Source organism: Stomoxys calcitrans, chromosome 5 (assembly GCF_963082655.1).
Source record: "Stomoxys calcitrans chromosome 5, idStoCalc2.1, whole genome shotgun sequence".
NCBI classification, from domain to species: Eukaryota; Metazoa; Arthropoda; class Insecta; order Diptera; family Muscidae; genus Stomoxys; species Stomoxys calcitrans.
The window spans coordinates 144,309,839-144,330,865 of NC_081556.1; the positions used below are offsets into that span (position 1 = coordinate 144,309,839).

General features: G+C 39.8%; 1 protein-coding gene across 1 annotated transcript in view; it reads left to right on the forward strand.

Annotated features, from left to right (window-relative positions):
* LOC131998012 (uncharacterized) overlaps positions 1 to 9,949 on the forward strand; it is a 29,623-nt gene extending 19,674 nt beyond the window's left edge. Inside the window, exons 3-5 of the mRNA XM_059369965.1 lie at positions 2,370 to 2,419; positions 2,648 to 3,685; positions 9,910 to 9,949. Coding sequence (XP_059225948.1) covers positions 2,370 to 2,419; positions 2,648 to 3,685; positions 9,910 to 9,949 — 1,128 coding nt within the window. The remainder of the gene's footprint in view (positions 1 to 2,369; positions 2,420 to 2,647; positions 3,686 to 9,909) is intronic.
* Positions 9,950 to 21,027: the final 11,078 nt, after the last annotated feature.

Sequence of the window (21,027 nt, forward strand, 5' to 3'; positions counted from 1 at the left end):
ACTAGACTAGACTAGACTAGACTAGACTAGACTAGACTAGACTAGACTAGACTAGACTAGACTAGACTAGACTAGACTAGACTAGACTAGACTAGACTAGACTAGACTAGACTAGACTAGACTAGACTAGACTAGACTAGACTAGACTAGACTAGACTAGACTAGACTAGACTAGACTAGACTAGACTAGACTAGACTAGACTAGACTAGACTAGACTAGACTAGACTAGACTAGACTAGACTAAGAAGTAAAATTGCAAATTTGCCCATGAGCATAGGCGGACAAGCTAACCTCAGCGCTAGAAGTATTCGTGTAAAATTTCAAGCGGCTAGCTTTACTCTTTCAAAAGTTTGCGTGCCTTCGACAGACAGACGGAAGGACAGTCGGACGGACATGGCTATGGGGTCTTAGATAAATATTTCAAGGAGTTACAAACAGAATGACGAAATTAATATAACCCCATTCTATGGTGGAGGGTATAGAAAATTGGGTTTCAGCTCAATATCATAGTCTTTAAGGAGTATTACGATCAACCCTATACTGCCTCAGGCCTACCATACCATCAATCTACATAAAACAGAGGTCTACCATGCTCTTAGGAAGCCAGTTAGGACCGATGCAGCGCATAGCAGTGCTATATCGTACTACCCGCAGATATAAAAATCCGCCAAAATATCTAGCTATCCGATAAGTTTTTTGCTTACTATCCCCCCACCCCCATACATGAAAATTTTGTTACAAAACTTGTAATTTTAGACCATGTTCTCCAGCTTCTTCATGTCATATGTCCGTCGTTACTTGTCATACACCAAAGGCAAAGAAACGAACGAAACTGAACCCCTCACAAAACAAACAGAAAAAAAAAATGGCAAACAGCAATTTCCACTTAATGCAGTCGCATTCTAGGATGCGGCAACATTACATGGGAACGCCAAACATTTGGATTTAACAAGGAACAAAGAAATTTACCATTGTTTAGTTGGCTATTGTCCTGAGTTGTGTTGATGCACAAGGACATGCACAAAAAAAAAGATGAGATGTAAGCAGGAGGGGCGAGGTAGGAAGCCAAACGCGGAGACTAGGTTTGAATGATTGGGTTGTGGTGACAATTTTATGCCTAATGGCCAGAAAAATGCAAACATAACGAATGGATGAAATGCCATGGCATGAATGAATGAATAAACGAATGAATGTTGCATCAAGTTAAGGGTGTGCCCCCTTAAGATTTCCGGGCACACTTTTGAAGCTCTACCAGCCACCACCCAACAGCGTAGCGAGTACCTCAACCCATAGGGTCTTTTGAATTTCTTGGTAAGTCTAAATAAAATATCATATTGCAAAATGGGACTCTCTCCCATTCTCGTTTTTTGTGTTCCTCTCTATGTCCTGTGCTTGTCATGTTTCTGCAGTAGTTTTTTTTTCGCCCCTGCATTCATGAAGATTTCAACGGAAAAATTATCATGTCACAGCATATCTCATTTTTCGTGATGTTTTTTTTTCGGTGGGTGTAGGAAGACACTAAAGTAAAATATGATGTTTGGTCCTGTTACAAACAGGACAAATAAGGACATTTGATGGCAATAACAAGAAATATTATCCATATTGAAAAACTTTGGCCAAAAGAAATTTTTCAAAAAAAAAATGTATTTGCCTTCATATTTGGCAGTAGTTGGCAGATGTTATAGGAATTTTGTGAAAAATAATTCAAGTTTGTTGAATTTCCTAAAGCATTTTCTCTTTCTTCCTCCTCGCCACTCACTTTTTTCCTATATCTCCTCTATCTTTTAATAAACCCAAGCAAAGTGAATGAGAGTATGCGGCTGAAATGTTTCTTCCGTTTCCACCTACGTTTTGTTGGGCTTTGTCTAAATGTGAAAATAAAATTGAGGCAGAATTACTGCCCCGGCTGCGGCAGTGCATTTGCCGACAGTTTATGGGCTCATTGGTCTCCGAAAGATGTAAATGCACCTCATATAGATAGACACTCGCCGCATGCGAAAGGAGTGGTCTAAAAGAACTATCGCTGCTTGGGAAAATGGTTACTGTGCGCTTTTATACACCGGTGGGGTAGGGACATGCTGGGGTTTTCGAAATATATGGCCTACAGTGGGACAAAATGCTTAAGCAGAGAGAGAGAGAGAGTAAACTGGATGGAAAGGTGTGGTTTTTGTCTGTCAATTCAGATGGCGTCGATATGGTCAGATAACGTGTTTTCTGTCTGTGCTTACGCAGGCCTGCGGTTCAGACCGTTCCACATCGGTGACTCTCGTGATCTTGCAACTGTGAGTGTGCTTACGCTGGCCATCTGGTTCGTCCATGCCACTTTGGCGATTCCCGTGACCTTGCAACTTTGAATGTGCTTACGCAGGTCACCCGTTCCGCCCGTGTTACTTTGGTGATTGCCATGATCTCGCAACCGTGAGTATGCTAACGCAGGCCACTCGTTCTAACTCAGTGAATCCCGCGATCTCGCAGTTGGAGGTGTGCCTACACAGGCCACACGCGAGCATATATCCTTTGTTTTGGGAGTGATTCGAAGCTGTGCCCACGAAGCCGAGACAGTCCCCCACATGTGCTTATATAGGTCACGGCACAAAAATACGCCGTTACCCGTTGATGGTAAAGGTTCCTTTAGTGCTTTGCCAGGCCACAAGCGATAAATACGCCACTCCTACGCCACTCCTACGCCACTTCTACGCCACTCCTACGCCACTCCTACGCCACTCCTACGCCACTCCTACGCCACTCCTACGCCACTCCTACGCCACTCCTACGCCACTCCTACGCCACTCCTACGCCACTCCTACGCCACTCCTACGCCACTCCTACGCCACTCCTACGCCACTCCTACGCCACTCCTACGCCACTCCTACGCCACTCCTACGCCACTCCTACGCCACTCCTACGCCACTCCTACGCCACTCCTACGCCACTCCTACGCCACTCCTACGCCACTCCTACGCCACTCCTACGCCACTCCTACGCCACTCCTACGCCACTCCTACGCCACTCCTACGCCACTCCTACGCCACTCCTACGCCACTCCTACGCCACTCCTACGCCACTCCTACGCCACTCCTACGCCACTCCTACGCCACTCCTACGCCACTCCTACGCCACTCCTACGCCACTCCTACGCCACTCCTACGCCACTCCTACGCCACTCCTACGCCACTCCTACGCCACTCCTACGCCACTCCTACGCCACTCCTACGCCACTCCTACGCCACTCCTACGCCACTCCTACGCCACTCCTACGCCACTCCTACGCCACTCCTACGCCACTCCTACGCCACTCCTACGCCACTCCTACGCCACTCCTACGCCACTCCTACGCCACTCCTACGCCACTCCTACGCCACTCCTACGCCACTCCTACGCCACTCCTACGCCACTCCTACGCCACTCCTACGCCACTCCTACGCCACTCCTACGCCACTCCTACGCCACTCCTACGCCACTCCTACGCCACTCCTACGCCACTCCTACGCCACTCCTACGCCACTCCTACGCCACACCTACGCCACTCCTACGCCACTCCTACGCCACTCCTACGCCACTCCTACGCCACTCCTACGCCACTCCTACGCCACTCCTACGCCACTCCTACGCCACTCCTACGCCACTCCTACGCCACTCCTACGCCACTCCTACGCCACTCCTACGCCACTACTTTTCCCTCATGTGATTTCTTGATCGTTGATCTCTTCCCGGCCGCTCGGAAAGTCGATCTCCATCAGCAGTGAACGCACATTTAAGGAGCTACAAGCATTTTAAGTTATAAGCAAAGTTTTAAAATTGTCATAGATTTTTCCCAAAATGATTATATGGGACTAAATATCAAATTTTGAAACAATATCCATCTTTTCCCATGTAACAAGTATAAGGATATTTCTACAACATAAATCAAACTATCATCCAACTTTTGCCCAAAACTTTAGCTCCACAGTGCATTTTGTCATTCTGCCTACAGTTCATGTTGCACTTTCATTACCATTCGGCAATATTTACAACATGAAACATTTCATTTTATGGGTCTCGAAATGAACAAATGGCACTCGTGCCTTTAGAACGCCATGGATATGCTCTTGGATTACAATATTGTCTTAATATCAACGAAAGTATATGGCTGCGTTTGTCCCTTAGAATGTCGGTCCGCCGGTTCGTCAGTCCTTCCTTTCGTATAGGACATCACAACAAACATCGTCGGGCACAAGTACGAGTACTTAGCTAACAAATATACCTAAACAACATTTCCAGATAAGCACCACCATTCCACAAACTGAAAGGAGCCTATGGGTAGAGGAGTCTCAAAACAACATAAACAGGAATCCAAACCAACTCACAAGCAAACGAGAGAGAGAGAGAGAGAGAGAGAGACTCATCTCTGCTAAAATATTTTGGCATTTTGCATAATTTATGAATCGAATTCATGGCATAAACACATGCAACCAACAAAAAAAGTAGTCTTTCGCATTTTAAAACCAACACTTACAACAGACCAGCTTCGTGTATGTATGGAGGCGAGACCACCACCAAATCACCATTTCTTCAATTTTTGGCTAAAGCAACGTAGCTTTTGCGAAGGATATTTTCTTTTGGTGCATAACTGTTTCTTTTAATACCCTACACCACTACTGTGGTACAGGGTATTATAGATTTGTGCGTTTGCAACGCTAAGAAGGAGAAGAGCTAGACCCATCGATAAGTATACCGATCGGCTTAGAATCACTTCCTGATTCGATTTAGCTATGTCCGTCTGTCCGTCTGTCCGTCTGTCTGTCCATGTATTCTTGTAATCAAGGTACAGTTCGCATTTGTTGTCCGATTTTCACAAAATTTTGCATATGTCTTTTATTTGGTCCAAGGACAAACGCTAATGATTTTGAAAAAAATCGGTGCAGATTTAGATATAGCTCCCATATATTGGGTTGCCCAAAAAGTAATTGCGGATTTTTCATATAGTCGGAGTTGACAAATTTTTTCACAGCTTGTGACTCTGTAATTGCATTCTTTCTACTGTCAGTCTATTACTTTTAGCTTGCTTTAGAAAAAAAGTGTAAAAAAAGTATATTTGATTAAAGTTCATTCTAAGCTTTATTAAAAAAGCATTTACTTTCTTTTAAAAAATCCGCAATTACTTTTTGGGCAACCCAATATATCTTTCATCCGATGTGCTCTTTTAAAGCTGTAGAAGCCATAAATTTGGTCCGATCCTTACAAATTTTAACACGAAGTATTTTTTTTGACGTTCCAAAATATGTGCAAAATATCATTAGAATCGGATCAGATTTATATATAGCTCCCACATATATCTTTCGTCCGATATGTTCTTTTAAGGCTGTAGAAGGCACAATTTTGTTCCGAAACTTACAAAATTTGATACAAATCATTGTTTTTGACGTCCCAATATGTGTGTTAAATTTTAATGAAATCGGCTCAGATTTAGATATAGCTCCCATATAAATCCTTCATCCGATTTGATCTATTAAGGCTGTAGATGGTACAATTTTAGTACGATCTTTACGAAATTTGGCACTAAGTGCTTTTAGTGACGTCCCAATATTTGTGCAAAATTCCATCAGAATCGGATGAGATTTATATATAGCTCCAATATATATCTTTCATCCGATATGGTCTTTTAAGGCTGTAGAAGGCACAATTTCGAACCGAAACTTACAAAATTTGGCAAAAGGTATTGTTTTTGATGTCCCAATATGTGTGCAAAATTTTATTGAAATCGGTCGAGGTTTAGATATAGCTCCCATATATATCTTTCATCCGATATGGTCTTTTAAAGCTGTAGGAGGCACAATTTTGCTCCGATTTTTACCAAATTTGGCATGAGGTGGTTTTCGTGACGTGCCAATTTGTGTTGAAAATTTTATCAGAATCGGTTGAGATTTATATATAGCTCACATATATAACTTTCATCCGATGTGCCCTTTTAAGGCTGCAGAAGGCACAATTTTAGTCCAATCTTTACCAAATTTGGTACGAGGTGCTTTTTGTGACGTCTCAACATGTTTGCAAAATTTCATTGAAATCGGTTCACATTTAGATATAGCTCCCACATATATCTTTCATACGATATGTCCTTTTAAAGCTGTAGGAGCCACAATTTTGGTCCGATCTTTATCAAATTTGGCACAAGGTACTTTTTGTGACGTCTCAATTTGTGTCGAAAATTTCATCAGAATCGGATGAGATTTATATATAGCTCCCATATATATCTTTCATCCGATTTGACCTATTAAGGCTGTAGATGGCACAAGTTTGGTCCGATCTTTATCAAATTTGGCACGAAGTGTTTTTTGGGACGTCTCAATATGTGTGCAAAATATCATCAGAATCGGATTAGATTTACATATAGCTCCCATATATATCTTTCATCCGATATGGTCTGCAGAGACACAATTTTGGTCCGAAACTTACAAAATTTGGCACAAAGTATTGTTTTGTGACGTCTCAATATGTGAGCAAAATTTTATTGAAATCGGTCGAGATTTGGATATAGCTCCCTTATATATCTTTCATCCGATATGCCCTTTTAAAGCTGTAGAAGGCACAATTTTGGACCAAAACTTAAAAAATTTTACACAAAGTATTGTTTTTGATGTCCCAATATGTGTGCAAAATTTTATTGAAATCGGTCGAGATTTAGATATAGCTCACATATATATCTTTCATCCGATATGCCCTTTTAAAGCTGTAGGAGCCACAATTTTGGTCCGATCTTTACCAAATTTAGCATAAGATATTTCGTGTGACGTCTTAATTCGTGTGCAAAATTTCATCCAAATCGGTTCAGATTTAGATATAGCTCCCATATATATCTTTCATCCGATTTGACCTATTAAGGCTGTAGATGACACAATTTTGGGCCGATCTTTACCAAATTTGGCACGAGGTGCTTTTTGTGACGTCTCAACATGTGTGCAAAATTTCATCAGAATCTGTCGAGATTTAGATATAGCTCCCATATATATCTTTGATCCTACATGTCCTTTTAAAGCTGTAGGAGCCACAATTTAGGTCCGATCTTTATCAAATTTGGCACAAGGTACTTTTTGTGACGTCTCAATTTGTGTCGAAAATTTCATCAGAATCGGATGAGATTTATATATAGCTCCCATATATATCTTTCATCCGATTTGACCTATTAAGGCTGTAGATGGCACAAGTTTGGTCCGATCTTTATCAAATTTGGCACGAAGTGTTTTTTGGGACGTCTCAATATGTGTGCAAAATATCATCAGAATCGGATTAGATTTACATATAGCTCCCATATATATCTTTCATCCGATATGGTCTGCAGAAGGCACAATTTTGGTCCGAAACTTACAAAATTTGGCACAAAGTATTGTTTTGTGACGTCTCAATATGTGAGCAAAATTTTATTGAAATCGGTCGAGATTTGGATATAGCTCCCTTATATATCTTTCATCCGATATGGTCTTTTAAGGCTGTAGAAGGCACAATTTTGGACCAAAACTTAAAAAATTTTACACAAAGTATTGTTTTAGATGTCCCAATATGTGTGCAAAATTTCATTGAAATCGGTCGAGATTTAGATATAGCTCACATATATATCTTTCATCCGATATGCCCTTTTAAAGCTGTAGGAGCCACAATTTTGGTCCGATCTTTACCAAATTTAGCATAAGATATTTCGTGTGACGTCTTAATTCGTGTGCAAAATTTCATCAGAATCGGATGAGATTTATATATAGCTCCCATATATATCTTTCATCCGATTTGACCTATTAAGGCTGTAGATGGCACAGGTTTGGTCCGATCTTTATCAAATTTGGCACGAAGTTTTTTTTGGGACGTCTCAATATGTGTGCAAAATATCATCAGAATCGGATGAGATTTATATATAGCTCCCATATATATATCTTTCATCCGATATTGTCTTTTAAGGCTGTAGAAGGCACAATTTCGAACCGAAACTTACAAAATTTGGCGAAAGGTATTGTTTTTGATGTCCCAATATGTGTGCAAAATTTTATTGAAATCGGTCGAGATTTAGATATAGCTCCCATATATATTTTTCATCCGATATGGTCTTTTAAGGCTGTAGAAGGCACAATTTCGAACCGAAACTTACAAAATTTGGCAAAAGGTATTGTTTTTAATGTCCCAATATGTGTGCAAAATTTCATTGAAATCGGTTCAGATTTAGATATAGCTCCCATATATATCTTTCATCCGATGTGCCCTTTTAAGGCTGCAGAAGGCACAATTTTAGTCCAATCTTTACCAAATTTGGTACGAGGTGCTTTTTGTGACGTCTCAACATGTTTGCAAAATTTCATTGAAATCGGTTCACATTTAGATATAGCTCCCATATATATCTTTCATCCTATATGTCCTTTTAAAGCTGTAGGAGCCACAATTTTGGTCCGATCTTTATCAAATTTGGCACAAGGTACTTTTTGTGACGTCTCAATTTGTGTCGAAAATTTCATCAGAATCGGATGAGATTTATATATAGCTCCCATATATATCTTTCATCCGATATGGCTTTTTAGGGCTGTAGAATGCACAATTTTGGTCCGATCTTTACCAAATTTGGCACGAAGTGCTTTTTGTGACGTCCCAATTTGTGTCGAAAGTTTCATCAGAATCGGATCAGATTTATATATAGCTCCCATATATATCTTTCGTCCGATATGGTCTTTTAAGGCTGCAGAAGACACAATTTTGGTCCAATCTTTACTAAATTTGGTGCTTTTTTGACGTTCTAGTATGTGTGCAAAATTGTATCTGAATCGGATCAGATCTATATATAGAATAGATTTGGATATTGCAAATTGCAAATTTTGCCTATGAACATTCCACTAAGGAACAGGGGCAAACTTCTCACATATCAATGAGTGCAGTCCGATTCAAGTTTAAGCTCAATGATAAGGGGCCTCCTTTTTATAGCCGAGTCCGAACGGTGTGCCGCAGTGCGACACCTCTTTGGAGAGAAGTTTTACATGGCATAGTACCTCACAAATGTTGCCAGCATTAGAAGGGGAAAACCACCGCTGAAATTTTTTTTCTGATGGTCTCGCCAGGATTCGAACCCAGGCGTTCAGCGTAATAGGCGGATATGCTAACCCCTGCGCTACGGTGGCCTTCATATTTGGATATAAATGCAATATATTAAAAGTATTAGGTAGACTCGGTGGTGTAGGGTATTATATAGTCGTCTCCGCCCGACTTTTGCCTTTTCTTACTGTTTTTTTTTTTTTTTTTTGGTAACAAATCGAATACGACGAAATTCGGCTATTGCTTCGGCAAATAGGTATGTTTACCTCAAATTGAATACGGACACAACCTTTTCAACTCCTTCAATTTTTGTACAGTGACCTGTTGGCAGAACACCAGCAGGGGCAAAATTCTATCGAAAACAAAGAAAAGAGTTTGTTTGCAACGAGGGACCATTAGAAAATCATGAAAAATTTTTTATGAGAATTATTAAAAATTTAATCTCTATTTTTTTCAAAAGTTCAATTCTTTTTTATAATAAGAAACAAAATATTTTTTTTTTACAAAACTCTAAAAGAATTTTCCAAATTATCATTAAGCAGGTGTTGCTGGCCTTACTCAGGCTGATTGAACACCTCAGAGCAGCTCAAATTTACTGGGGAATTTTTGCAGCCGTTTTGTCCTAATCTTCATCTTGTATAAATCTAACCAACCAGATGTCAATTTGGTTCTTCCAGACCTAGCTAGAGAGGTTCAAAGCTACAAAAGGGAGCTTCTAATCAAAATTTTCAGCATTTAACAAAAAATTTAAAATTGTTGTGGTCTTAACCCCAATGATTTAGCCTACCAGATTTATGATTCACCCCACCCCAATGATCACCCTCAATTTTTGTCTATGTTTCTTTGAATTCTATTTCGAAATTCAGTGTTGCATCTTCTTTATTTTCGCAGCAGCAGCAGCACTAAACAAACATAAATTTCCCCACCTTAGAGTCTACTTGTGTGTTGTTATCCTGGTTTTGCTCACTCCTTTTTTTTTAACCACAAACAGTTGAATTGGTCTTACTATGGCTTAATAGTTTTCTTCACTTCGAAAGCGTTTTAGCTGTAAATATTCAATGTTTGTTCGTTTCGAAATTTATGCGACACTTTGGATGCAATTGATCAAATTAAATAAACATGAACTACAATGCAGGCAGAGACACACACGGCAGTCAGCCAGTCAGCAGCAGGCTCACCATGCCAGCAACATGAAGTCAGCCGAATGGCAATGAGCCTGGTTTGGAAATGGCAAATATTTTACAATTCTGTTGCCAGGATCAAAGGTGAAGAAAACCATTTAAGAGGTGATACATATGGATGTAAGGAATAGAATCGAACAATGCCATTGTTGTTTGGAACAGTCCAAAAAGGTGTTTGAATTTATACTAAGACGTGAGCTAAAGAAGCGAAAAAAAAACACAATTTGAATGTAAGCAAAATCTACTTAAATCAGAAAATTAATTTTAAATAACGCTAAACACAAAACTTTCTGTGGGAAAGTGTACTAAAACTTGAATTTCAAAAACCCAAATTACCATTTCCTTTGGGAAAGGGTACAGAAATTTCCCTTTCCTTGGGGAAAAGGTACTAAAACTACCCTTTATTTTGGAAAAGGGTATCAAAACTACCCTTCCCTTTGGGAAAGTGTATTAAAAACTTTCCTTTCCTTTGGAAAAGTGTACTAAAGCTACCTTCTACTTTGGGAAAGGGAACTAAAACTACCCTTTCCTTTAGGAAAGGGTTTTAAAGCCAAAAAAACGGTTTTAAAGTACCCTTTCCTTTGGGGAGAGGGTATTAAAAGTACCCTTGCCTTTGGGAAATGGTATAAAAACTATCCATCTTTTTGGGAAACCTTGTCTTAAACTAAATCCAGCAACCTTTCCTTTGGAAAAGGGTAATAAAACTACTTTTCCTTTGGGAAAGGGTACCCAAATAACCATTTCCTTTTGGAAAGGATACTAAAACTACTCTTTCCTTTGGGAAAGGTTACCAAAATATTCTTTCCTTTGGAAAAGGGTAACAAAACTGCCCTGTCTGTTAAGAAAAGGTTCTAAAACTACCCTTTAATTTGGGGAAGGGTACTAGAACTACCTTTGGGAAATTATACTATATATATCCTTTCCCTTGGGATAAGGGTAATGAAACTAACATTTCCTTTGGGAAAGGGTACTAAAATTACCCTATCCCTTGGGAAAGTGTAATAAAGAAAGTTTTAGTTTGGGAAGGAGTACTTTAATTACTTTTACTTTGGGAAAGTGCTCTAAAACTAGCATTTCCTTTGGGAAATGATAATAAAACTAGCCTTTCCTTTTGGAAAGGGTACTAAAACTATCCTTTCATTTGTGAAAGGGTACTAAAACTATCCTTTCCTTTGGGAAAGTGTACTAAAACTACCCTTTCCTTTGGGAAAGGGTGTTAAAACTAACCCTTCTTTTGGGATAAGGGTACTAAAACTACATTTTCCTTTGGGAAAGGGTACTAAGAAAAGATTACTAAAAATACTAAAAATACACTTTTCGTTGGAAAAGATTGCTAAAATACACCTTTCGTTGGGAAAGGGTACTAAAACTACCCTTTCCTTTGGGAAAGGATACTAAAACTACTTTTCTTTCTTTTCTTTCTTTCTTTAAAACGACCCTTTTCTTTGGGAAGTGGTACTAAAACTACCCTTTCCGTTTGGAAAGAGTACTAAAACTACACTTTTCGTTGGGTAAGGGTACGAAAACTACCTTTTTACTTTGGAAGAGGGTAGTAAAACTAACCTCTCCATTGGGAAAAGGTCCTAAAACTTCCTTTTCTTTTGGGAAAGGGAAATAAAACTACCCTTTCCTTTGGGAAAGGATGCTAAAACTACTCTTTCTTTTAGGAAGGGGTACAAAACTACCCTTTCTTTTGGAAAGGGGTGCTAAAACTACCCTGTTTTTGAGTAGTTTTACCCATTCCCTTTCCTATGGGAATGGGTACTATAACTACCTTTTCCTTTGAGAAAGGGTACTAAAACTGTCCTTTCCTTTAGGAAGGGGTGCAAAACTTATCCTTGTTTTATGAAAGGGTACTAAAACTACCCTTTCCTTTGAAAAAGTTTACTACAAATTCCTCCAGGAAAGGGTGCAAGAACTACCCTTTCCTTTGGGAAAGGGTACCTTCTTTTTAGAAAAGGGTGCAAAACTACCCTTGCTTTTGGAAAGGGTGCGTAAACCACTCTTTCCATTGGGAAATGGTCCTAAAACTACCCTTTCTTTTGGGGAAGGATACTAAAAATACCCTTTCCTTTGGGAAAGGGTACAAAAACTACCCTTTTCTTTTAGAAGGATACAATACACTTTTCTTTGGGAAAGGGTATGAACACTACCTTTTTACTTTGGGAGATGGTACTAAAACTACCCTTTCCATTGGGAAAGGGTCCTAAAATCACCCTTTCTTTTGGGAAAGGATGCTGAAACTACTCTTTCTTTTGGGAAGGGGTACTAAAACTACCCTTTCCTTTGGAAAATGGTTCTAAAGCTACCGTCTATTTTGGGAAAAGGTACTAAAACTACCCTTTTTCTTTGGGAATGTGTACTAAAACTTCCCTTTTCTTTGGGAAAGTGTACTAAAACCTCCCTTTTTTTGGGAAAGGGTACTAAAACTATTCTTTCCTTTGAAAAAGTTTACTACAAACTCCTCCAGGAAAGGGTGCAAGAACTACCCTTTCCTTTGGGAAAGGGTACTTTTTTTTAGGAAAAGGTGCAAAACTACCCTTGCTTTGGAAAGGGTGCTAAAACTACTCTTTCCATAGGGAAATGGTCCTAAAACTACCCTTTCTTTTGGGAAAGGATACTACTACCCTTTCTTTTAGAAGGAGTACTAAAAATACACTTTTCTTTGGGAAAGGGTATGAACACTACCTTTTTACTTTGGGAGATGGTACTAAAACTACCCTTTCCATTGGGAAAGGGTCCTAAAACCACCCTTTGTTTTCGCAAAGGATGCTGAAACTACTCTTTCTTTTGGCAAAGGGTACTAAAACTACCCTTTTCTTTGGAAAGGGTACTTAAAACTACCCTTTCCTTTGGGAATGTGTACTAAAATTACCCTTTTTTTGGGAAAGTATATTAAAACTTCCCTTTTTTTTGAGAAAGGGTACTGAAACTACACTTTGCTTTTCGGAAAATGTGCTTTAGTACCCTTTCAAAAAGGAGAGGGTAGCCTCTCCTTTTTGAAAGGGTACTCAAACTGCCCTTTCATTTAGGAAGGGTTGCAAAACCTACCCTTGTTTTGGGAAAGGGTACTAAAACTTCCCTTTCCTTTGAAAAAGTTTACTACAAATTCCCTTTCCTCCAGGAAAGGGTGGAAGAACTACCGTTTTTTTTTTTCGTTGGGAAAGGGTATGAAAACTACCTTTCTACTTTGGGAAAGGGTACTAAAACAACATTTTCCTTTGAGAAACTGTACTAAAACTAACCTTTTCTTCCGAAAAGGGTTTTAGAACTACCCTCTTCTTTGGAAAAAAACTACCTTTTTACTTTGGGAAAGAGTACTTAAGCTAACCTTTTCTTTGGAAAAGGGTACTAAAACTTCTTTCTCCTATTAGAAATTGTACTAAAACTAATCTTTTCTTTTTGAAAGGATACTGAAACTACCCTTAAACTTATCTTTCCATTGGGAAATCGTGCGAAAACTACCTTTGAGGAAGTGCGGTGAAACTACCCTTTTCCAATGGAAACTTAAACTACCCCTATCGTTGGGAAAGGGTACTCAAACTACCCTTTTCGTTGGCAAAGGGTACTAAAACTACCCCTTGCGTTGGGAAAGGGAAATAAAACTGCTCTTACCGTTGCGATTATGGAGCTTATTCTACCCAATTCTTTGGGAAGGATATTAAAACTACCCCCAACAAAATGTTGGTATACTAATCAAGTCATACCGTTAGTAACACCTTGAAATATTGATCTGAGAGCCCATAAATCATAGTAGTAGTCTTGTTGGTCTACACAGTCAAAATCACAATAGCGATCGATTGCGTAAAGCTAGCCGCATTAAAATTTGCTCAGATACTTCTCCTTAATGTAGGTCATATAAGATTCCTAATGTCCCGTGTCGGTTCAGATTTTGATGTAGCTCTCATTTAAAATGGTTCTTCGACTTGGCTTCTTGAGCCTCTATAAACTGCAATTTTTGTCCGATTTCGCTAAAATTTTGCATGTGGTGTTCCGATGCGTCTTACAACAACCGTACCAAGTATGGTTTAAAGCAGTTTCCCCGATGTCACGTCTTGAGCTCATGAAAGCAGCTGTTTTTGTCCGGTTTGAGTTAAGTTTTGCACTCAGCATTCTGTTGCGATATCCAAAAAACGTGTCAAATACGGTTCAAATCGGTCTGTAACCTGATGTAGCGTCCATATAAACCGATCCTTTGATTTGATGTCTTCAGCTCCTGGAAGCCGCAATTGCTATCCGCTTGGCGCAAACTTTGTACTTAGTGTTCTGTTACGACTTTCAACAGCTGTGCCAATTACGGTTCAAATCGGTCTATTACCTGATATAGCTCCCATATAAACTGATCTCCCGATTTGACTATTTGGGCCGCTGGAAGCCTCAATTTTCATCCGATTTGGCTGAAATTTTGCACATAGTGTTGTGTTATGAATTCCAATCACTGTTCTAAGTACGGTCCAAATCGGTCATGAACCTGATATACCTCTCATATAAACCGATCTGACTTCTTGAGCCCCTGGAAGCCTCAATTTTCATCCGATTTGGCTGAAATCTTTAAACATAGTTTTCTGTTATGACTCTCTATAAAGGTGCCATATACGGTCCACATCGGTCAAGAACATGGTATAGCTCCCATATAAACCGATTTCCCGATTTGACTTCTTGAGTCCCTGGAAGCTGCAATTTTTATCAGATCAGATATCAGAAATTTTGCATCTAGTGTTCTGTTATGTCTTCCAACTACTGTGCCAAGTACGGTCCAAACAGATATAGCTTCCATATAAACCGGTTGCAAGAAGCTTTAATTTTTGCTGGTTTGACAGAAGTTTGGTATGTAGAATAAAGTTATGCCCTTCAACTAAATTAATTTTTTAGCAGAATCCATGGTGGTGGGTTCCCAAGATTCGGCCCGGCTGAACTTAGTATGCTTTTAATTGTTATAAAAGTATTTTTCTCGAAATTAAATTGCTATTGAAAATTTTTATTGATTTTTTTAAGGACATTTTTGAATTTTTATTTATTTATTTTATTTCTGTAAAAATTTGAAATCACTTCAGTTTAACGCCGCCGTGTTATCACATTTTGTTTGACTTTAAATCATGGCCACTTTGGAGCTGTTGCCTTCCCTTGTTACGTTTGGCAATTTACGTATTTAACAGACATTTTGAATGAAGGTTCCTATGTGCATGCCCATGCACACTCTGTTGCTTGGTGGCAGTAGGAAATGTTAAAATATGCTGACAGAAATCGGAAGTTATTGTTAAACTTACGACTGTTAACATGTGTTCTTGTGTGACGTTCATACTTTTCTCATACTCAAATGCATGCAGCAGACACTGATACAGAGCGTTATTCACACACACATACACAGACACACACACACAGTGCGAAACCACAATGTTAACTTTTGTTTCTCGGAAAAAAGGAAATAAAAAGAAAATATTGTAATACCATACTAAGGGAGATGCTTGGTGACATTGCACATATGATATGTAATCTTTGTCAAAAGATGAGCCATTTTAAGTCAATCATAAACTTTGTAACATTTTGTTTAATGCTTTTCATTTTTTTTATAACGCTAAACGTGAGCTTTTTAGAAAAATATAAGCGGGGTTTTAGCATGAAGTGATGGTCAAGTCTGTTCACTACTTCAAACTGCAAATCAAATATTACAAAATGTTTTGATATTTCTAAGGAATTTGTGAACTTTTGTCTGGCAAACACCCTTTTAAATTTTGAAGAAGCATATCTTCATCCCTGGTCAAACATTGGATATTTATTGGCTATTTACCAGACAAATTCCTGATAAATACCTACTGTGTTGGCATTTAGAGGTAATAGAGGGATAAAAATTATAACGATAGAAGTTTAAAAGGAAAACTAAAGGGACTCCTTTTTATAGGCGAATCCGAACGGCATACCGCAGTGCGACACCTCTTTGTGGAGAAGATTTTACATGGCTGCCATACCAATTTTTAAATTTCATTCAGATATTAACTACCGCTGAAAACAAATTCTGATGTTCTTCAAGATTCGAACCCAGACGTTCGGCGTCATAGATGGACATGCTAACCTCAACGCAACGGTGACCTCCAGATGGTTTAGGTTACAAAATTCGATATAAATAAATCATAAATTTCGGCTCTCAATACTGAAGCGTGCTTTAAAGTTCTTATAATTCATGTTCTATATCCTCAGGTTGTAGCCTGCATTCATTTTTATGTCATTGCTGATTTCAAGGTATTTGCTATGCAAATATACAGGAACATCTTTTTAACAAAACTCATGCTCAACCATGTATAAAAGTTAAGAGACACAAGTGCACACAACTCAACTCATACTCTCTCTCTCTCTCATTGCCCTAAAACAATGAACCAACCACCTTCAATAGCAGCCAACTAAGATATGATCACACAGTGGTAGTGGTGTTATTGAAATCACAACGGAAACAACGTCAAACTTTGTGTTATCAATACCTGAGATGGCTACACCACACACACACTCACACACACATGTTGAGCGCCATGCAAATTATTTGATGGGTACGGCAGCGCCAAGGTGTTAACTTCAATGATAAAAGTAAATATGCACACACGCACGCACACACTGACTCCCTCACATTTAGTTGATATGACGATATCAATGCAGTTACGATTTACCTTAACTACCTTTTCGTCTGTTGCTTTAACTTTGTGTGTAAGAGAGAGAGAGAGAGAGTGAGGGAGAGCATATGTGGCGGAGAACAGAATCGGATCAGGGTAGCCGTAATTTGATTTGTTGACCATGGGTGCGTATGATGATTTAGTGAATTAGTCATTATCCGCACGAGTGGCTTGATTTTAGTCAAATAAAATAAAATAAAAGCAAATAAATTCTAATGGCCTTCTTCACAAAACTTAATAAAGGCTTAAAATAGGTTATCTTGACATTTCTATAAAGGAAATCTGTCAAATAAACCTATTGCAATCAAATTTGATGAATTGTGTAAAATATAAAATGTGTACAAAATTTCTGTAGAAGAAAAATGTTTAACAAATTATGGAGGAAAATTTCTTTCAAATTTTTTCTATTCTAAAAATATATTGAAAAATGAAAACCCATTTTCCATAGCAAACGACGGGACTCACGGAAACACCGGTAAAGTGGAATAATGATGTTGATCGAAGGTTTATAATTACGAAATTTATGGTGAAGGAATCGTTAAGGAGCTTTAAACTATTTAAGTCACACGGACCTGATGGAATATTTCCGGCGTTACTACAGAGTGAGGCAGACTATCTGGCGCCCTACCTGGCCAATATTTTCACAGCGTTCCTGGGATTTGCATATACTCCGAAAGCCTGGCAGGAGGCAAGGGTGTTAGTTATACCCAAGCCCTGCAAGGAAAGTTATGCGACACCAAAGATCCACAGACCTATAAGCCTTACGTCCTTTCTACTCAAAACCATGGAACGTATTGTGAGCACCATGATAACGAGTAGGACACCCAGCGATCTACTCAAATACAAAAAGCATGCCTATGTCAAGGGAAGGTCGGTGGAGACTGCCCTCTATGAGGTTGTGCATGAAATAGAAAAATCCTTCGATGCCCAAATGACACTCTGGCTGTATGCAATGACATCGAGGGGGCTTTTAACAATGTGCGGACCGATACACTGATCCAATCCTTAGGCCAATACCGGGTGGACCCTGATCTTAGAGACTGGAAAAACCATATGCTAGGAAACAGGTGGATAAATTGTGTGTCCCATGGCATTAATTAAATGGAGAAAGTGGTACAAAACCACAAGGAGGTATTTTATCGCCACTCCTAGGGTGACCACCATAAATGACCTATTACGGATGCTGACTAAGGAGGGTTTTGAACCCGTCTGCTAGGAAGGACGATGTTTTAATTCTTCTAAGGAGAAAGGATCCGAACGAGCTATGAAGAAGGGCCAAGAGGGTCTTGTATATGGCATATGACTGGGCTAAACCCAGAGGTCTCAATGTCAACCCAGAGAAGACTGAAATATGCCTGTTCACGAGGAAGACGAAGGTGGGCCAATTTAACGCACCACGTTTCTTTAACGAAACGATTTCGATATCTGACAAGGTCAAATACTTAGGTGTGATCTTAGACAGGAAATTGAATTCGAAGTGTCACATTCAGCGGCGTACTGAGAAGGCTCACATATGATGGGCACTATGTAGATGGGCCGTAGACTCGAAATGGGGCCTGAATCCGAGGATAGTCCACTGGGCACTATGTAGACTGGCCGTTGACTCGAAATGGGGCCTGAATCCCAGGATAGTCCACTGGCTCTACAGGAGCCCGATAAGACAAATACTTATTTACGCCTCATTAGTTTGGTGGACTGCCATGGAGAAAAAGTGTAACATAAGGTCCATACAAAAGGTTCAAAAAACATGTTGTCTTGGCATAGGCTAAGCGATTACGATCACGCTCACTAGGGCACTGCAGACTATTCTAGATATCTGACCCATTGACATACATATTAAGTGTGAGGCAGCCACTGCAGCTATGAGACTTAAGGCGATGGGAGAGTGGATAGAGGATGGGAGCAGCTCATACCATTGCAATATAATCGAGGCGACGATAGGAAACCTGGAAGGAAGGGAAGAGGTTTCCGATCGGATACCTGTGATGATGAACCTTGAGGTCGAGAGCGAGGCACTGCTGCCAGCGGCACAGTCTTGGATTGATGGAATCCTAGTATTGACATCTGGAAGATCATGTTGCACGGATGGATCAAAGCTACAGGACAGAGTGGGCCTGGGGGTTTACATTGAGAATCCAGGCACTGAGATCCGTTTTAGACTGCCTGACCATAATACGGTCCTGCAGGCGGGGATCCGGACGATCACGGAATGTGTGAGGTGGTGTGGTGCTAGCCCGAGGACGTCGAGTGTGAACATCTTTGCGGACAGTAAAATAGCCAAAAGGGCAATAACAAGCAGGACGGTAAGGTCACGAACAGTCTTGCAGTGTAAAAAGGAGATTAACGTCTTCTCTGAGGATGGTAAAGTCAGCATCGTTTGGGTGCCGGGCCATAACGGAGCAAGCGGGAATGAAAGAGCAGACGATTTTGAAAGCCAGATGACTGCCGTCACTAACCAAAGACTTTCGGGTCGACGCAGTCCGAGTTAAGGGCGTGGGCGACGAATGCGCTTACAACATTGTGGAACAGCGAAATCGTCGGTAAATTGCAAATTTTGCCCTTGAACATTCCACTAAGGAGCAGGGGCAAACTTCTCACAAATCACTGGCTGCAGTCCGATTCAAGATTTAAGCTCAATGATAAGGGACCTCATTTTTATAGCCGAGTCCGAACAGCGTGCCGCAGTGCGACACCTCTTTGAAGAGAAATTTTACATTACGTGGCAAAGTACCTCACAAATGTTGCCAGCATTAGGAGGGGAAAACCACCGGTGAAAATTTTGCTAACCTCTGCGCTACGGTGGCCTTCAACAAAACGGTCGGTAGGATGGCGAAAATCTTATGGGGGGATCCACAACGTGCGAAGACGAGGCTATTACTGAAAGGAAGTAAGAAGGAGGTCGGTATAGCTATTGGTTTTATGACGGGACACATAGACGGTGCGCCAAGCGATAGAATGTGCAGGGCATGCTGGGAAGATGATGAGACGTTGGAGCATTGCCTTTGTCATTGCCCGTCTTCCGCGTCTAACAGATACCGGCACTTAGGTGGAGACACCACACCAGACATGAACCAACTTAGGGGAGGGGTATGGAAAACAATTAATTTCGATGGTCGCACGGAATTCCTAACTTAGATTTTCTTTTTCGAGCCCACAACAAGCCGATCACTGGCTTAGATGTATGCCCATAGTGGCATGGGGCGGATTAATATCTGCACTCTCTTTTCAACTTAACCTAACCTAACATAAATACAAATTCTTCACATTTTTTTTTTTCATAAAAAAAAAATTGAATTTGACTACTGACGAGAACGTAGCAAAAACACGTTTTCTGCCTAACTTTAAAAAAGGGGTTTTTGTAGCACTATTTGTAGAAAGAGATAACCCTACGGTTATCAGTAGGAAATTTTTTTTTTTTAAACGAAAACATTTTTAGAAATTTTGTATTAAAATAAAATCTTGAAAAAATTTCCTAAAAATCTAAATAGAAAAACAATTTTTAATAAAATGTTTGAAAATAAAATAAAAAAGTAAGAGCGTGCTAAGTTCGGCCGGGCCGAATCTTATATACCCTCCACCATGGAACGCATTTGTCGAGTTCTATGCGCGATATCTCTTTATCTAAACGAAGAATATTGAATAAGAACTGTTATGCTATTAGAGCTATGTCAAGTTATAGTCCGATTCGGACCCCAATGAATGCTGAACATTGTAGAAGTCATTGTGTAATTTTTTCAGTTCATTCGGATAAGAATTGCGCGTTGCAGGGGCTCAAGAAGCAAAATCGAGAAATCGGTTTATATGGGAGCTGTATCAAGTTATTGATCGATTCAGACCATATTAGACACGTATGTTGAAGGTCATAGGAGAAGCCGTTGTACAAAATTTCTGCCAAATCTGATGAGAATTGTGCCCTCTAGAGGCTCAAGAAGTCAAGATCCCAGATCGGTTTATAAGGCAGCTATATCAGGTTATGTACTGATTTGAATAATACTTAGCACAGTTACTAGAAATCACAACAAAACACAACATACAATATTTCATCCATGTCGGATAATAATTGCGCCCTCTAGTGGCTCAATAAGTCAAGACCCCAGATCGGTTTATATGGCAGCTATATCAGGTTATGGACCGATTTGAACTA